General features: G+C 49.8%; 1 protein-coding gene across 1 annotated transcript in view; it reads left to right on the top strand.

Moving 5' to 3' along the window:
- The window catches only part of BMP6 (bone morphogenetic protein 6), a 146,422-nt gene that overhangs the window by 126,119 nt on the left and 847 nt on the right, over positions 1–19,456 (top strand). The window contains exons 3-6 of the mRNA XM_057554692.1: positions 10,120–10,268; positions 10,761–10,958; positions 18,387–18,463; positions 19,306–19,416. Coding sequence (XP_057410675.1) covers positions 10,120–10,268; positions 10,761–10,958; positions 18,387–18,463; positions 19,306–19,416 — 535 coding nt within the window. The remainder of the gene's footprint in view (positions 1–10,119; positions 10,269–10,760; positions 10,959–18,386; positions 18,464–19,305; positions 19,417–19,456) is intronic.

Below are 19,456 nucleotides of genomic sequence, written 5' to 3'. Positions count from 1 at the left end.
TCTAACAGCATCTCTTGAAAGCCAGCCAGAAATTTTTTCAGTGTCTGAAAGATGGTTCTGTTTGGTACATGAACTGGCCACACGTGCCTCTGATAGTTTTGACATCCCATATTCTACTCTATATGGTTTGGCAGTTGTATTGCCTGGCAGTGATAATCTATCTTCTGTGTATATGATAACTTTTCTTTTTTGTGTTCTATCATGGTGCAGTCCGTTGGAAGACATTTAAAGTGAGAATTAATTACCAAATTCAAAATTCAGTTCCTCCTGGTATAAGCAATATCACGACTCTGTTTGCAGACAGGCAAAGCAGGGTTTTGTTTTGTTTTTTTTTCAGTTTGGTCCATATGTTTCATCCTAACTTCAGAATCCTTAGGATTGGAAGATGTGCATCTTTGAATCAAGGGAACAGGACAATGCTATGTTAAAAGTTGGTTTTTAAAACCAAGAAAGATTTCCTTAGGCCACCCAGAGGCCATGCTGGTGGAGTCCCCAGAAACAATGCCAGACTGAATTATTGTTTAAAGTTGTGACCAAGTTCACCATTTCTGACCTACTTTTTAAGATAGAATATGATTATCCCAGGAGAGAAAATAACTGTCAAAAGGCAAAAAAAACAGTTTTCCAAAATTTTTAAATGATTCGCTACTCTGAACCATTCACAGAGATAGGGGATGTAGGAATAAGTCAAGGAAGGGGAATGGACATGAGTCCAGGTTGGGACATGTCTGAGTCATGGTTGGATGCCCAAGAGGCAGTGGGATATGGGAGTGTTTAGATCAGCAGAATGAGCTAAACTCTACAGGAATGGATATTTGAGATCACAGGTGAACTACAGATGTAGATTAGATAGCTGTGTAAGAATAGAAAAACCTACCTGACCCTGGAACATTTATTAAAAATACTATCTTTTTTCTAGACACATCAATGGCATTTTTGTCATGTATCAGGTGACCACATGTGTTTGGGTCTGTTTCTGAGATCTTTATTCTGTTCTATTGATTGATTTTTCTCTTCTTGTATCAATAAAAACTCTTGATTCTTTTAGTTTTGTAAGAAGTCTTAATATCTGGTGTGTTAAGTTCTCCAAATTTGTTCTTTAAGATTTTCTTGGCTATTGATGGCCCTTTGCATTCTCATATATATTGTAAAATCAGCATTTCAATTTCCACAAAAGAAACTTGCTGGGCTTCTGTTTGGAATTTCATGAAATTTAGAGCTTGATTTGGGAAGAATTGACTCTCCCTAATATTGAGTGTTCCAGTCCAAGAATATGTTTATTTAGGCTTTCTTTAATTACTCTCGATAACACTTTACAGTTTAGGGGGTCTTGAATGTTTTTATTAGAATTATTCCAGGAATTGAAGTTTTTATCCTATTGTAAATGGTGTTATTAGCTTTTAAAAATTTCACTGTCTAATTCTTTTTTGCCCACATATAGAAATACAATTGATTTTTATATATTGACCTTATATCCAGCAACCTTGCAAATTTACATATTAATTCTAATAATTTTTCTCTGCAGAATTTTAGAATTTCCATGAATATAATCATGTCATCTATAAATATTTTTATTTTTTCCTCTGTAATTATATTTTTACTTCTCTTTTTCTTGTTTTATTGTGCTCACTAGATATCCAGTGCAATGTTGAATTCCATTCAGCTTGCTGTTAGATTTCTAATTTCAGATTGGAAATCTCTGTCAGATTTCTAATCTAAGGGGGGAATGTTTAATATTGCACCATTAAGGATAATGTTTGCTATAGATGTTTTTGTAGATACTCTTTATTTTATTAAGGAAATTGTCCTCTATTCTTAGTTTGCTATGAGTTTTTTAAAATTAGAAATTGATGTGGATTTTATCTTTTTTCTGAATTTTTTGGGATGATTATAGTTGGTCCTTCATATCCATGGGTTCTGCATCTGTGGAGTCAACCAACCATGGATCAAAATATTTGAAAAGAAATTCCAGAAAGTTCCAAAGAGCAAAACTTGAATTTGCTGTGTGCTGGAAACTGCTTATTGATACATAGCATTTACATTGTGTTAGGTATTATAAGTAATCTAGAGATGATTTAAAATATACAGGAGGATATGGGTAAGTTATATGCAAATACTATACATGATTTTATATAAGGGACTTGAGCATATGGGGATTTTGGTATCCAGGTATTTTTGGTATCCAGGTTTGGGTCCTGGAACCAGTCCCCCAAGGATACTGAGGGATGTCTATATATGATTTTTCTCCTTTATAGTGTTAATGTGATATACTACATTAAATGATTTTCAAGTGTAAAACCAACTTCACATTCCTGGAACAAGCCCAACTTGTGATTTATTATCCTTTTAATATAAGGCTAGATTCTAAGATCATGTCTGAAAACTTTATTATCTGGATCACCTGTGGGTCTATTTCTATTATCTGTTTGTTCCCTTGATTTTTCCTCATTTGGTTTTATTTCCTGGCATGCCTCATAATTTTTTAAAATTAAATTCTGGGCATTATTTATGAAATCAGTTCTAGATACTGGTATCTCCTTCCAGACTGGGTTTCATTTTCTTCTGGAAGGCAGAAAAAATACAGACAGGCAGATCACCTTGTTCTTTTGTCTTAACTGAGGCTGGGTTTCCGGATGTGTTAAGGCTTCTCTGTTTCTGGTTTTCCTTTTCTCCTACAGTTTTAGCTCTTTAGGGGTCTCAGCTGAAGGTCTAGGTTGTTTACCAGAAGTTCCCTTCCTTGGTGGCCTCTGAACTCTAATTTTTTAACTCCCCAGTATTAAGAGACTGCCAAAAACTCTGCTTTGCTTTTTATCCTCTAAGCAGTTTCTTTCTGCTTGTTTTCTCAGCTTCCTCCTGCATGCAAACACAGTCTAATATTTGGCAAGCATCTCAAATGGAAATATTGGAGTTCATGGACGCCAGGACTGGAAGAGCCAAGGTCCTAGAGGAAGTGAACCCAAACTTCTATGAGATCACTTTTATGAGCTCACTCCTCTACAGCCTCTTTCCTCTGGGACCTTAGCCCTTCAAGTCATAACTTCCTGAAGCTCCAATTTGCGTCCCCAGCCAGCGATATTGCTCCAAGCTCCTGGCTGCTTCTCCTTTCTGTTTGACATCCTTACGTCATGCTAGGAATTAACAAATACCCTGAGATGAAAAATCAACAACAAATACAGGGTTCACCTCAATGCGTTTCTCTTGACTCATCAACCATTGCCTTTCTTGGTTGCTCTAAGATGGCTTCAAAAAGGTTTGTGTTTTTAGTCTTAGCAGGAGTGTTAGTTTGATACATCGTAGCCAGAAGCATCTATCTCTGAAGTATCATATTTTTATTATTTTTATTTGGAAATCTTTATAATGAATCCCCACAAATGTTGATGTTTGAGTCATTAACCAAACAGTATAGTTCTGGAAACCAGATCTGAACGCGGTAGTTGAGCCAGGATCTAGGCGAGTTGTTTTCTTAGAAAAGCATTTATCGTAGACTGATTCTCATAAACTGATTGCTGTATGAATTCTGTCGGATGTTTGGTGTTGCCTCTCAAAGTGAAGTAATGTGAACTCTTATCTCCACTGACATGAAAGTGAGATACCTGGGACCGTTTTCTTTTATGAAGAGAAGGGCAAACTTGAGAAAGCCAGGAATAGGAGAACCCTATTGTCGTTTGGGTGGAGGAAAATCAAAGCCTTTTTATCGCTGTGCCCAGCCACACCTGTTTCTCTTTCTGAATCTGGCTTTCACAGGTCCCATCCCCAGGGACTCCTGCAATCTTACTGCTGGCTTGATAATCTCTGACGCACTCAGTGTGGGTCCCGGGCAAGCACTGAACTTTTCAGTATTTGTTCCTTTGCCCCTGAAAAGGGGATACTGTAACTGACCCACAACTGCTGTTATGTAACCCATTCGTTTCATCTTCTTAGTCAAGAACATATTCCTTAGACTTAGAATCATCTCCCTGAAGTTAAAGAAAAAAAAAAAAAGATTCAAGAAGCTACCAAACCTTCTTCCTCCGCCTGTCTACATTCTGTTCTTTGCAAGGACACAGGGGAGCTGAGAAGGTTAGAGAGGACTTAACATTATCACACAGAATTGGATACACTCAGAAGAATGCTAAGTTTGGGGAGAGCGGAATGTTAGGACATGGGGAGCCAGAGGAACTATTGTTTGGAACTGTTTATCCACTTGGTAAATGTGGCAGAGAAAAGAAAATAGGTCTGAGCTTCCCTGGTGGCGCAGTGGTTAAGAATCCACCTGCCAATGCAGGGGACATGGGTTCGAGCCCTGGTCTGGGAGGATCCCACATGCCGCGGAGCAACTAAGCCCGTACGCCACAACTACTGAGCCTGCGCTCTAGAGCCCGCGAGCCACAAATACTGAGCCCGCGTGCACCTAGAGCCGGAGCTCCGTAACAAGAGAAGCCACTGCAATGAGAAGCCCGCACACCGCAACGAAGAGTAGCCCCTGCTCGCCACAACTAGAGAAAGCCCTCACGCAGCAACAAAGACCCAACGCAGCCAAAAATTAAATAAATAAATTATTTATAAAATAAATTTATTTAAAAAAAGAAAGAACATAGGTCTTTGTTTCTGGAACTGTGCCTTCTGGATTATTCACTCCCAGAAACAGGTTGCTTTGGTTGCCAGCATCTCCCCCGGGACGTCCCCGTGCTTTGTGGGAGTTGGGCCATGGTTGTGATCAAGATTTTTGTTTTGCTATTTCTTTTAAGATCAGAAATTAACAGTATTTTTACCGTTTTAACTCCCCATATTGAGCAAGGACGTGGATGTGGGGTTGGTGATAAGAACTAAAACATATAAGATTTGCCCATGACATGTTTAAAAGGTGGCAGACCCTTCATTCAATCTGTGTTCGATCGCCAGGGCGTGTTGGAGTATTTGCCCCGGTGTCTGGGAACGTTACTGTGTCTGCGTGGCCAAAGAGGACAGGTTAGCTGGCCATGAACTTGTACAAAGTAATCTTCCGCCTTCCCCCTCTCTCCCTGTCTTGGACACATAGGAGCAAACCTTCTAATAATACTGCTGCTTTGGACTTGATCTAACCTGTGGTTCTGATTATTAGTCTAACTCTAACTCCCTGAGGGTAAGGCCAATCCCTAAGACAATCAAACGCTTACTTGTGAAGCCTACATGACTTTGCATGATTTTAAGGAGAGGAGCAAGGTATTTGGAGAGCAGACAGCTTTGAACCTTAAGTCTAAAAAGCAGGCCAAGGTCATTCTCCTCATACTGGAGAGGGAGAGTGCTGGAGGACAGCGCCTCTGAGTGTGGTCCCCAGACCAGCGGCACCAGCATCACCCGGGAATCTGTTAGAAGTGCAAGTTTGCAAGGCCCCGCCTCAGAATCTCTAGCAGTCTGTGTGTTAACAAGGCCCCCGGGGGATTCTGATGCAGGCTGGCCTTGAGAACCTCTGCTATGATGGTTAAGAGCCAAGTTGCCTGGGTTCAGATCCAGCTGAGTGAGTGTGAGCAAGTTGCTTAACCCACACGTGCCTCAGTTTCCTGCTCTGTAAACCTGTGCTGGTATGAATAGTATTTTGTTTGCCTCTTCGGGTGGTCGTGAGGAGCTGACACATGTAGGAGCGGTCCCGTGGTAAACGCCGTGTAAGGGCAGAGCCGTGTTAATATCCTGACAGCAAAGTGATTTGTACTGGTTTATTGAAGACGAAATATCCCTTACAGAGTGTGAGTGCCTTTGGTATATGAGCTTTTCTCTTTATTCTCATCCTAGAGGTGCAAATTGGGTAAATTCAAGTGCCACAAAATCAGTGAGAGCTTGGCTGATTATGTAATAATAATGTTCACTCACCCTTGTTACTCAAATCTCTCTGTGTGTGTGTGTGTGTGTGTGTGTGTGTGCGTGTAGCAGTTTACTCTGATTTGTAATGCTTTGTTTTCAAATATCCCATTTCTTTCTATCTTTTTAGTTGGTAAAAGTTTAGACGTAATCCTCTATATACAATACATTACATAAGAAAAAAGTAAAAATCCTTGCCTTACTGTCTAATTTTCATTGATTTTTGACTTTCATTCTATTTGAAAATTGTACTCCTCGCCCAAAGAAGACCTCGATGCCACTGGAGGGGGGTTTAGAAGGGAACCCCTGCTGTTTGCGTAGCAAAATCAGGAGCGTCTTGTTTGAGGCAACACTTTGACAGAGTGCGTAGACTGGGAAGGTCACGTGTCGTTGAAGAAAAGTAAATAGATGTGGGTCAGACCAGACCCATTTTAGTGACTTGCCGTAAATAGTGTCTCTTAAATACCTGAGTTACTGGAAGCAGTGAGCCGGTGAAGTCCCTCCTCAAAGCTGTCACTTTCTGAAAGTTCCTTACCCTTTCTGAGTGTGTGTCAGTGGTGTTTGCAGTCTAGACAGAGGGCGTTGTGCTTGGGACGAGGAGGAGGGTGAGACCGGGGCGGCCACTGGAGTCCCAGCAGCAGGCGTTAGGCATCTCGACCTTTGCTTCCTGCATGACCTTTCACCCCCTCCTACACTGACCCTGACGTGAGAAGTCACTCATGATTCCTCATCCTGTGCCAGCCCTGAGCATCTGAATGTGTTTTCCGTATCCAGCTGCCATTGGCATTGATGTGCAGTGGATTTTAAACTCTGACTTTATTCTAAGCCCTTGTTTGGGTAATTACTACCTCTGCCCTGTACTTTAGAAAAAAATTTTTGATTGAACTAGAGTTGATTTACTATATTTTGTTAGTTTCAGGTATATGGCAAAGTGATTCAGTTCTGTGTGTGTACATACATACACACACACACACACACATATACTTTTTTCAAATTCTTTTCCATGATAGGTTATTACAAGATGGTGAATATAGTTCCCTGTGCTATACAGTAGGTCCTTGTTGTTTATCTATTTTATATACAGTTGTATGTATCTGTTAATCCCCAATTCCCAATTTACTCCTCCCCCCCTTTCCCCTTTAGTAACCATGATTGTTCTCTATGTCTGTGAGTCTCTTATTTGTAAATAAGTTCATTTGTATCATTTTTTAGGATTCAACAAATAAGTGATATCATGTGATATTTGTCTGCCTATACTTTTCTTGACTCTGCTTTTGAAGCCTGAGCTCTGGTTTCAAGCTGTGGTTACCCCACTTAACACCTGTGTGGCCTTCACACACTTACCCTCTCCAGGCTGCATGCCCTCAGCTCTAGAAGAGACACGTAATAGGACCTGCCTTCCCCGGGCTTCCCGAGGAGCGGCGGGAGCTCTTCTCGAGGCCCCGCTTGGTGAAAGCACACGGGAAATATTGGCTGTTCCTCCAGCCACGGAGCCCAGCTATTTCAAGCCCATGCTCTCCATCACTTCCCTTCTAAGGGACCTGAGCATCCTAGGTTTAAGTGGCTGAATTTGATTCGCCCTCAGTGCCCTGAGCCCCAGAGCTCTTCCCGTCTCCAGGCTCAGCTGCGACACGGCCTGTGTGGATCCACGGGTCTCCTAAGCCGTGAGGACTGGCGTTGTCCTCGCTGGACAGTCAGCGAGGGGTGGCCCAGAAGCACCACCAATGCCTGGGGACCCCAGTGTGACTCCGGAGCAGAGTCAGGGTAGAAACTCGGGCTCCCGTGTCCACCAAAGCCCGCTCACCCTGTGGACTTCATTTCTTCCCCGTCATGGTTACGCATTCTTCCTCTTCCCTCTTTAAGCCACGCCCTTCTCCTCTTCTCCTTTTTCTCTGCCTCTCTCTCCCATTTTTGGATGACGGCTTTCTGTCCCACCCCCCACTTTCTCTGCTAACAGACTCCTTAAATTCTTTTTAAATACAAAAGCTCATTCTAGCTCTTTCTACCAGCTATGCCACACTCCTATCTTGGGCTGTATTTCTCTGCATCCTTGTTACAAGTCCTGAAAACATGTGCCGGTTGCCCCATCGAAGCTCTTAGTGACCAGTGGCCCTCGGCTCTAACCCCACACGGACCCCCTTCACCTCGGGGGCAGCCTCACGCCCTGACATTCTCACCGCGTCTTCATTCTAGAAGCCGCCCCTCTGACAAGAACATGTCTTGTGCATCCTTTGGGACCAGGGTGACTTTTCCCACATTGCCGTTCATGGTGTCTGTGTTATTTCTGGATGAAGGTCTTCTCCAGCCTTCCAGAACAGCATTGATGTCTTTTTACATCTTCACTTCAAAGCTTTGGACCTGCCATCGCCTCTTGCTGTTTTCCACGAACACCCCCTGTCTGCCTGCCCACAGTCACCTCAGTGATGGGGGGGGGGCTAATTTCTCAGCAGGGGGTGTGACACATGTGGGGGGGGGCGCTTTATAGATGGCAGGCGGGGATATGCCCCCTGCAGACTCTGTCCAGCAGCTGAGTAAACGACGTGTAGCCACACGTACTGCTTGGAACTTGGAAAAGATGACAATAGCATTGCCTTCTAACTCTGAGCCATGTAAACAGGAAAACTTGTTTCCCCTCTGAGAAGTCTAACATTTTTAACTCAGATGTTTCACTGGCCTCCCAAACGTTTGATGGGCTAGAGATACATTGTATTCATTTGTCACAGGTTGTCTTTCATAATAATCTCAAAAGGCAGAAAGTCGTTGTGGAAAACGCTGAATCCACTTACTTTCTTTTCACCAGATTGTTCTTGCACTTACTGGTCATGTGTCCATAAACTCACACCTGAGTCTCAGTTTCCCCAGCTGTAAAATGGGAATAATGATACTCTACCTAGTTTTCAGGATGGTTGAAGCAAAGTAGATGCAAGCGCTTTATGACCGATTTAAATGTATACTGTTAGGACTTCCCTGATGGCGCAGTGGTTAAGAATCCGCCTGCCAATGCAGGGGACGCGGGTTCGAGCCCTGGTCCTGGAAGATCCCACATGCCGCCGAGCAACTAAGCACGTGCACCACAACTACTGAGCCTGCGCTCTAGAGCCCACGTGCCACAACTACTGAGCCCGTGAGCCACAACTACTGAAGTCCGCACGCCTAGAGCCCGTGTTCAGCAACAAGAGAAGCCACCGCGATGAGAAGGCTGCACTCCACAACGAAGAGTAGTCCCCGCTCGCCGCCAACTAGAGAAAGCCCACACGTAGCAACGAAGATCCGATGCAGCCAAAAATAAATACATAAATAAATAAATTTATAAAATAAATAAATAAATGTATGCTGTTAGTATTGTGATGGTCATCTTAAATTTAGTATTGAATTCTAGTAATTTTTCTGTCCTGTAAGCTCTTGCAGCAAAATATTTCCAGCACCAGGGGATTTGACTCTTTCCATGGCTAAAACCTCTCCCTTCCCTGTCATGGGAATTCCAGGCCATTTTGTGCCAGTGTCCCTGGGACGTCAACTCATACTGTGTCCTTGTGACACACCAAGGTGACCTTCACCAAGCATCCTTCACGCTGCCTTGTCATGGCATGTGGGTCCCTCAGCCCATCTTCCCACACTAGAGTTATATCAGTTGGAAACTGTTTAAAAAAAAAAAAAAAAAAAAAGTAAAAGTAGTCCCTGTGGAGCCCAGTGGAAGGAACGGGCTCGGTGAGTTTGCCTCAAAGGGCCCCAGCGTGGCTCACAGCGGGGCCGGGACAGACTTAAAACTCACCGTCCACATGGGGAACGACGCGGCTCTCACCGTAGGCCATGCGGAGGCCTTAATTAAAAGAAAAGAACTGATGATTACTTAGAAATAGGATGTGAATCCTGGCTTCTCCTTTCACAGGAACTAACATGTGAGGCTTGTCGGGTTCTGAGCTTTTAAAAAAATGAACAAAGTACAACTTAGTAAATGCTCACCTTTATTGATCCTGATTTTAATATTTTCTTAACCCTTTTCCTCACTGCCCCCTCCCCTGCCTCTCTTTTTAGAGTTCATTAGCTGCAAAGCATGCAACAATAGGACTGTTTATTTATTTATTTTGAATTTACCTTAATTCTAAAAAAGATGTGGCCTGAGCAGCTGTAGTGAGGCTTTTGGTGACACCGAGGGGCCCCCGTGTCAGCAGGCAGCTGCTGTCCGTGTGGTACCCCAGGAGACTGTGTCGCGGGTGTGTCCTGTCGCCTGACACCGGGCAGGACGGAGTGGGGATGAGCTGGGGGCCCTGCGCCCTTCATCCTGCCACCTTTTCCCTCTTTCAGAGACTCTGACCTGTTTCTGTTGGACACCCGCGCCGTGTGGGCCTCGGAAGAAGGCTGGCTGGAATTTGACATCACAGCCACCAGCAACCTGTGGGTCCTGACCCCGCAGCACAACATGGGGCTGCAGCTGAGTGTGGTCACGCGGGACGGTGAGTTGGCCGAGCTCGGGCCGAGGGTCGTCGGCCTTCGCTTCCTTCGCGGCAGGCGTGGCAGAGCCGTGGTTTCCGGGGGGGCCCCGTGCTCCAGGATGGCTTGGCTTCCTGTGCCCTCAGAGCCACTGTGGACGAGCAAGGCCTTCCCCCCAAGCCCCCTGGCAGGGACCTGGAGACGGCGAGATGGTCCGGGGTCCGAGAGTGCCCACGGAGGGCAGCGCCCAGGCAGAGGCTGGGGCGCGCTGAGAGGGAGAGGAAGGCGGGAGCGGGTCCGGATGCCGACACTGAGTGGGTCAGTGGGCGCCCCTCCCGCGCCTCCGGGTCCCCGCGCCTCCGGGTCCCCGCACCAGGCACCGGCTGCCTGTGACGCTGCCTCGCTGGGCGGAGGCACGTGATCACGAGGCAGGATGAACGGGAGGCAGGGACGAGAGCAGCGGCACGGGGGGAGCTGGGGGTCCCGCCACCCTCCTGCTTTGGTTTGCCTTCCAGGGCTCGACATCAACCCCCGAGCCGCCGGCCTGGTGGGCAGGGACGGCCCCTACGACAAGCAGCCCTTCATGGTGGCCTTCTTCAAGGCCAGCGAGGTCCGCGTGCGCAGCGCCCGCTCGGCCGCCGGCCGCCGGCGACAGCAGGGCCGCAGCCGCTCCGCCCCGGCCCAGGACGTGTCGCGGGCCTCCAGCGCCTCAGGTGGGTTGGGCGACCCTGTCTGTGCGGGACCCTGTGGGCTCTGGGGCGTCCGTGAGGACACAGGATCCTCCAAGGGTTTCAGATGCCGCGCGGCTTCTGCGGACCCGCGTGGAGGCCGCAGGTCCTGGTCAGCCCCTGATGACCTAGACGGGTCCCTAGGGTGTCAGAGGGGCGCGCTCGTTACCCCGAGGTTGTCTCAGGCTGCAGACAGCCTCAGAGTCTGTTTTTCCAGAAAAGCGTCCTTTTGTTTGGTCAGGTCTCTCCACCTCTTTCCACGCCCGTGACGATCCTTAGAGCGCCTAGCTTTTCTCCTAGTTGCGTTACGCCCGGGAAACCGTGTTGTACAAACTTGGTACATTCGTGCAAGGCGGGCTGGCGTTTGTCGGTGCTCTCGGCTGGCAGTGATATGGCCAGTCAGCTCCAACAGCCCTCTCTGATGGATTTCACTGGTGCATTTGACTGGCAAGTTCAGGGTTCTACCTTTAGACGTGGTTAGATCCATGGGCTCAGATGATATTAGGAATCTCTCTTTTTCTAGCTTCGTCTGTTGGTGGCATCCTCAGAAAGCCTGTCTTGAGGTGGTGGTCAGGAAGGCAACCTCGGCTTCAGAAAGAGAGCATCTCTCTCGTGGTAGCTTCAGACAGCCAGGCTGGGCCCAGGTGCTCACCCCCTGGAGATGGGGGATGGAGTCAGCCCCCTCCTGCCCTGAACAGGCAGGGTCAAAGGGCAGGAGAGAGGAAACAGCTCCCACTGCCCGAGTGTCAAGTCAGAGGTCTTTCCGAAATGCTCCCTCCCACGCCATGCCTTCTGGGGAAGAGGCACGGAAGTCCACTTGTCAGAACGCGGGGTGGGGGGCGGGTAGCAGGTGGTCCCTCCTGACACCCAGCTCACAGAGCTAGTCAGTATTGAATTCAAACCAAGGTGCATCTTACTCTAAAGTTGGTGCTTTCAAGTTCTGGGTTTCCTTTCCCTTTAAATAGCCCAGAAATCAAGCACGAAGTTGAAGATTTGCTGTAGGATTTGCAGTTGGAGACCTTGCTTCCCTCATTACTACTCTGTGACTTTGGACAAACCTAATCCACTTCAGCGTCAGTTTACCCGGCTGTTAAGTGGGGATGATTGATCCTCGGTGGCTTTGCTGGAATTAAATGAGAAGCATTGCTCTGGCTCAGAGGCGCCTCCAGGCATGGGAAGGTCTCAGGGTGTATGTTAGGCTCCTCTGAAGGGCTGTGAAATACTTCTGGAAGATGCATTAGTTCTTCCAGGTGACTGTTGTCATCTTGTCGTCTTCCATGGCCGGCAAGAGTTCTTGGAACTTTCCGAAGCACCCCGTTTTCCTTTGGGAAACAGTGTCTTCATTTTGGGCTCTGACTCCGTGGTTTCTGTTACCAGTAACCTGGCTGTGGAACTTGTACCACCCGCTGCGATGTGACATTTTGCCGCTTTTCCTCCTGGTGTTTCTTGGAAGCTTCGCCCAGCCTGGGTGTTCCTGTGTTTACCGCTAGAAACAGTCAGGGTTGGGGTTTAAAGAAGAAGAAGAAATGATTGCTTGCCTTTATTCGCTTGGCGGGAAGCCTGCTGAACAGTAATCATCGCAGTGCTGTCCTCGGGGCCCGGCGGTGCAGCCGGCCAGGGGCATCCATTCATTGACTGTGGCCAGTTTGGTACTGGGACCTCAGGCCTGAAGGCGGCTCTTGAGGTGCTGATTGCTTTTTAAAATGAAAATCTCACTTGATTTACTCCACATCCCCTCCCCCACCAGTACACACACAAATTTCTTTTTTAATCGAGAAAACGTGTCATCTCTGATTTGGGTTTTCGTGGTATCACTGAATTCTTCTCTTCCAAGTCCCTTTCAGCCTTTTGTTTTCAGTTTGATGAGTTTAAATTAAATATGAATAGTAAAGGTGGTCTAACTTGTGGGAAGAGGCAAGTATATCTGCTTTTTCTTGGTCTTCCCACCCCCCAGCCCCGTACTTTCAAACATGCTTTGTTCCTTTCAGCAGCACTGAGGCAAAGAGTTCATAACAAATGGGCCTGGCCTCACCTGTTTAAAGGCCCAGACCCCCCCAAGAAAGTAGTACTACGGAGGGTCCTCCTTCCCTCCCACTATCTTCAAAGACTCTCAAGCTGGTCCAAGAAGTGGCCCAGGTTAGGCTCACTGAAGTGCTTTATCGGTTTGGCCCTTTCCTCCTTCCTTAGTCTTGCCATTAATGGGAGTGGAGGTGCAGAGGGGATTGCTCTTGGAGAAGGTGTTTCCAGAAAGATGGCCTGCTCTCCAGGGGAATGGGCCATCGGTTTGCGCTTTCTTTCCGGGCTACGGTGGGGCCAGACGTTGCTGGGTCTTCGTGAACCAGGTAGATGCTAACGAGACAAAAAGCTGTGGTCTCGGGTGTGACTCCAGGCGGGACTTGCCCCTTGTAAATCTTCCGGGAGGTTGAAGGAAGAGATGGCTTGGCCTCTGTTGCCCCCCGTCTTGCACAGCGTGCTGCTCCCAGGGAATTCATGCTTCTCCACTGAAACAAACACCAGCAGCAGCCCACCAGCGACCGTCCTGCCTCTGGGTAAAGAAGTTAGCATCTTTCATCCAGTTGCCTGTCATCAGGGTGAAACATGGCAGGGAAACACGTGGCTATTTGTGGAACTGAGCTGCCGATGCCGGAGACGGCGGGACCCGTCCCCAACGAGGGAAAGGCCAGGAGCCCGTCCTCCTCTTCCCCTGCCCCCCTGCCCACCAAAATCTGCTCTCACACCTGTCCTTGGCCTTCAAGCTGGACTTCCCAAACACATGCACCAAGCAGTGGGTTTGGACCGAAGTCTCCCTGGATGGGTTTGACCTGCCCTGGCTTCTCTGTCAACTGTCTGCTCCGAGTGGATGTTGGATGTTGGCCGTGTCGCACTTCTCCAGTGGGCTTGGATATTGTCTGGACCATATCGTTCATCGTTTGACACGTGTTTTGCTGGTCCTGGTCCAAGCTGTGCTGTGCAGCCCACTGGGGATTCTAGTGCCTCTGGCCATTCTTTTCGGCCTCCAGGCTACCAGGCAGCCCACTGCTCCTGTGGCACCCCGTCCACGGCTCCCCGAGCTCACTGGGTGATCTCATTCTACCTGCTGCCATTCACCCTCTTTCATAGTATCTTTCTCTCAGCGTCCATGATTTTGTCTCCTGGGGGACTGACACCACCTGACCGACCCATTACAAGAGTTGTGACAAATGGCCTTGAGGGATGGTTCCATGTGGTGATTCTAGATTCTGTTCTAACTCATTTTCCAAGACATCTTTGGGGTGTGGGGTAGTGAATGTGATTTCAGTTCAGCTGGTGAGTCTGAGGTTTTCTGCCATGTCCACCAGCTGGCTGCCAACACCGTGACTGAGAATTGCTCTTTGTTTTGGCAGATGAATAGTTTTGAAACATTTTCTGCCACTTTGAACAATTCATGTCAAATTGGATTAGCTGACCTTTGGGCCTCGTTCACCCTTGATGTTCATGTTGCCGTCACTCAGCCCTGCCGACTGTCTCTGAACCAGCAACTTCTCAAGACCCTCTCTCTTCTTTGGAATGAGCTCTTCATCGATTCAAATGCTACCTGTGAGCATCTCTTAAATTCTCCTTCTGTCTCTTTCCAACCCACCCAAACATGTATCCTTTTTTTAAAAATTTTATTTATTTATTTATTTGTTTGTTTGTTATTTTTGGCTATGTTGGGTCTTTGTTGCTGCCCGCGGGCTTTCTTTAGTTGCGGCGAGCAGGGGCTGCTCTTTGTTGTAGCGTGCGGGCTTCTCATTGCCGTGGCTTCTCTTGTTGCGGAGCACGGGCTCTAGGCGAGCTGGCTCAGTAGTTGTGGCTCGCGGGCTCTAGAGCGCAGGCTCAGTAGTTGTGGCGCACGGGCTTAGTTGCTCCGTGGCATGTGGGATCTTCCCGGACCAGGGACTGAACCCATATCCCCTGCATCTTAACCTCTGCGCCACCAGGTAAGTCCCCAAACATGTATCCTTAAGGGTCCTGGGAGAAAAGGTGGCTCTGGTACATGTAAATACACTATTGACCTTCTCGTTGCTGGTTCATATCTTCTATCCCTTGAACTTTGCAGTTGGGACCATTCAGTATGCTTCCAGCATAGGAAAGGTAACCAGAGCTCATAACTTGCAAAGCAGTGATGTGGGTACTTTATTATGACTATGACATGTTTTGCTGTAGATTTCAGGGAATTTCAGTGCACAGACTAGGGGGTCTCATTCTCCCAGAGCAATGTTTGCTTGGCCTTTTACTTCCTGGCAGCTGTCCCCTCTGGCTCGGCACTTGCCTCCATGGGTTGACATGCCAAAGATGAGAGGGCTCATCCACCATGGACACCCAATGCTTGGGAAGAATGGACATGGGTCAGGGCTGTGACTTAGCCGTTTATAGTTCTTCAAAGGCGTTGCGAATTTTAATTTGCCATTTTGATCTTAAATTCAAATTTTAGGGCCTGAAGCTTGGCTCCCAGATGTCTCGGTCAAGAGGTAGAGGCTCGTCCAGGGCTTTCTAAATGAAACCAGAACTTAATTCTCCACAGCTGTGAGGACAGGCATAGCACGAGTGATTGGAAAGTTAGAATTGTTCCAAATTCCACATTTATAATACTTGACTCTTGTCTGCCATTACGCCCCTTTAGGATAGGATAAAAGTTATCAAGGAGGGAAGCCAACTAGAACCTGACCTTCTACTCCATCCCTAGGTTCACCCCTAACGAATGTGCTAATGGCCGGTAATGCTGAATAATAAAGAGGCGTGAACAGGTGCTGCAAGATGCCCGAATAATTCACCAACTACTACCAACTCCCGAGAGGGCACTGGGGGCCAGAGTCCCTCTAGGAAGGGACAGAGGTGCATGAAGCAGGGAGTCTCAGGGCTCAGTCTTTAAGGGGAAGGCTCTGTCTGTTTTCAAGATACTTAGCTCCGTATTCTTTTAAAATCAAGACCAAGGCTGAGATCAAAGCCCCGCTCCGATTAAATGGAGCTGTGTAAGACCTTGAAATCCTGCAGCCACAAAAGAACAGGACTTCACTGTTGCCTCTCATGCTAACCATCTGGTTGTAAACAAAATTGAGCCTCTGAAAAGCAAGCTGCCCCCCACTCCTGCCCCCCCCGCAACACTTTACGAGATTATTGACACCAGAAATCAAAATCCCAGTGTGGTCCCGGGGTGCCGCAGTGTCAGTGGCACAGGAGCTGGGCTTCCTCCAGCAGGTTCTTAAGGCCCCGTTGAGTCTGTGGGGTACGTGGGAGCCGGAGATTCCTTCGGGATAAGCTGGGCGGATCGGGCCAGAGACTGGGGGGAGCGGCCAGACCGGTGCAGACAGGGGTGCCGTTTTAATAGCTGCTCTTTGTCCTTGCCCTTGTCATTCTAGGAGGGAAGGGAAATGAGAGCAGCGAACTGTTCCCTCTAAAAAACAAGCTTCCTCTGGGAAGACTCTGCAGCCTGAGCTCAGAAAAGCCGGGCTGTACGGACAGCATGCACTGTGCTCCTGCTGTTCTCGTGTTTTCCTGGCCGAGCATGGGGCCTGCAGCTGGTGTGGCCTGGGGCAGGGGAGGTGGTCAGCCCCACACGGCCCGGGCGGCCCGTCTGCAGAAGCCCTCCCGCTCCTCCCCTGCCCCCTGGTTTCTTAGGCCGCCCTGACTCTGTCTCTTTCCTGCTTCTTCCCCTCTCCAGCCTCCCCTCTGTTCCTCTCTCCTCCTCTCTTGGGGCTGGAAAGGACAGCAGGCCGGCTGCCCGGACCCCTGGGGCTCGGGCCGAGCTGGGGCCGCAGGGATTCCGGTGCAGCCGCCTCCCTCGTGGCTGCCCGGCCCGGCCTGCGGCGTGATGGGGACCCTGCCCTTCTCATCCCGGCCCCGCTCTCCTGAGAATCTCTCCTGCCCAAGGGAAGCAAGGGCCAGACTGCGGAGACCGCGGGGGGTTGGCCAGAGCGCGCTGTTGGCCGCGGCCCTTCCCCACGCCCTCTCGGTTCCATCTGGCAGAAAGAGCAACTGTCCCTGCCTGCGTCCCGACGCCAACGGGGGATCCTACAGTCCAGTTCCGTCCTGATCCTCACGGCCTGGGGGGAGCACAGATGCCAGCAGGTCAAGGGCTCGGCCCCCTGCGGATGCCACCTGCGGTTCTGTCCCACTCAGTGAGATTCAGGGGTTCCCGCAACGCCCCCTCCCGGGTCTGATGATTCACTGGAGCAACTCAGAGGACTCAGGAAAGTGCTCCAGTTATGACTCCAGGTGGATAGAAAGGACGCAGAGGAGGAACAGCCCTCCCCCCCGGGGATCCGGCGGGTCGCTCTCCCCGCGCACGGTCGCGCTCACCCACCCCCAGGCTCCCCCGAGCCCCGTGTCCAGAGCTGTCACGTGGGGCTCACGACTTGAACTCCGTCTCCAGTCCTCCTCCCTTCCCTGGAGGTCAGGCTGGCCCGCGTTCCCGCCTCTGATCACGTGGTGGTCCTTCTGGGGAGCAGCCCCATCCTGAGCTCTCCGGGGACCCACTAGGAGCTGGATTATCACACAGGAAATTCCACGGTTTGGGTAGCTCTTCACATGTCCTTAACTTCATTCCACCAGAACTGCTCTCTCTTCCTCTCTCTCTCCCTCTGTAACTGTCCCTTGTCTGAACTCCCGGTGGGGTTTCTCTCCGGCCCCTGCGCACGGCGTTCCGATTCTGTTTTGAACTGGCGTGAGCCCTGCACGTCTCGTGGCATCCCGTCCACTCCCTGAGTCGCTGGGGGCCAGAAGCCTTGCCTGACGAGTCCTCGTGCCTCCCGTGGCACCTCGCAGAGGGCGTGTCACGCAGAAGCCGCCCCGTCTGGCCTAGATGAGTCAGGGCGCTCCTTGTCCTCCTGCCAGCGGTCGGTTAATGAGGCCAGGCTAGCAGGTCCTGACACACAGAGCAGGTGCGTGCACTTCAGCAGACGTGGCGCTCCCGCCCCGTCCCCGCTCCCGGCCTCCCCGGCAGGCCTGGCTCCAGGGCGCCCCCTTCGGGAGGCTCTCCTGGCCCAGCAGCCGTCCTCCCAGCCCCTGCGCAGCTGCAGGACAGTCCCTGTTGAGAAAGCGCGCGGAACCTGCCTGGTGTGTCTTGCCTGTGAATACGATGTCCTCCAAGTCAGGGCCCCGGGGTGTCTGGGGCGTCTTGGTCCAACGGGGGATCACGACAAACACCTGTGGCTTGAAAGGCGCCCGTTCAGGTCGGTAATGACGGGTGGTGTGCTAGCGTGCCCGGCAGCGACCCCAGAGTGGACGAGACGGAGTAGGTCAGACACCCGAGCAGCTGGGAGCCTGCAGAGCTGTGGGCGCCCCCGCTGTGTCTAGCGGGGGCCCCGTGCACGGCTGGCCCGTGGTTAACGGCCCGGGTAAGTTTGTAAATGAAGGACGAATGAGTTAACTGTGGCATCTTCTGATCTCCAACAGATTACAACAGCAGCGAACTGAAAACAGCCTGCAGGAAGCACGAGCTCTACGTGAGCTTCCAAGACCTGGGGTGGCAGGTGAGTGCTCTGGACAGCAAGGGGGACGAGGGCCCTTTCTCAGCAGTCTCTTCTCATCTTAGAGGCGGCAGCCGTCATCAAAGACCTTGAACTTGAGGGCCGAGAAGGTTCCTCCTGTGAAGGCACTTAGGAGCCCTTCCAGATGCCCGGGTCGTGGAGTGGGGGGGGAGCAAAGGGCCCGCCCACTCGTACATGAAGCCCCCCGGCTCCTTTTCAGGTGCCCAGGCTCCCTGTCTCTCCAAATCAGTAGCACATTTCCCAGGGCTCTTCTCTCATTCTCTCAGGGTCCACAGGGCCTGTATTGCTTTGGGCATTTAAACAAGTGTTCATTGTGCTTTGACAAAAGGCTGGAAGAGCATCTAATAGTTAACTTCTGCAAGGGCCATATACCGGCTCACCCAGACTAGAAGCGCACCAATGTTTTGCCTCCCTCCTGAGGGCCACTGCTAGTTAATAAGAGAAGACGCAAATTCTAGGTGTCCAGTGATGGAAGATCGTTCCCGTGTGCAGGTGGCATTGCGGTGACAGGGAGTACCCGGGCTCCTGGAGAGGCTCCTTTGGTCCAAGTTCATGGAGCCGGCCACCTGCAGGCCTCCAGGCCTAGGCGGGCCAGGAGCAGGTCAGGGCCTTGTGGGCCTGTGGAAGGAGCGAGGGCTCCAGAGTGGGACTGACCGGGTTCACAGCCTCGCTTTGCCCCTCGAGTGTGACCTCGACCTGCTGTGTCTGTCTCCTTAGCTGCCCCATGTGAGTGATAGCTTCTCGCAGGGTTCCTGAGGGCACAGGCGATACGAGGCGTGTGTCTACATCACTCTCTCTGTTGTTTCCTTTTGCTTTGAATGAAGGACTGGATCATTGCACCCAAGGGTTACGCTGCCAACTACTGTGATGGAGAATGCTCCTTCCCTCTCAACGCGCACATGAACGCCACCAACCATGCCATCGTGCAGACCCTGGTGAGCGCCGGCATCGCCACGTGACTGGGGAGTAGGCCCG

Source organism: Balaenoptera acutorostrata, chromosome 10 (assembly GCF_949987535.1).
Source record: "Balaenoptera acutorostrata chromosome 10, mBalAcu1.1, whole genome shotgun sequence".
Lineage (NCBI taxonomy): Eukaryota > Metazoa > Chordata > Mammalia > Artiodactyla > Balaenopteridae > Balaenoptera > Balaenoptera acutorostrata.
The sequence above is the reverse complement of the archived record's forward strand: the minus strand, read 5'-3'. Positions and strand labels throughout refer to the sequence as shown.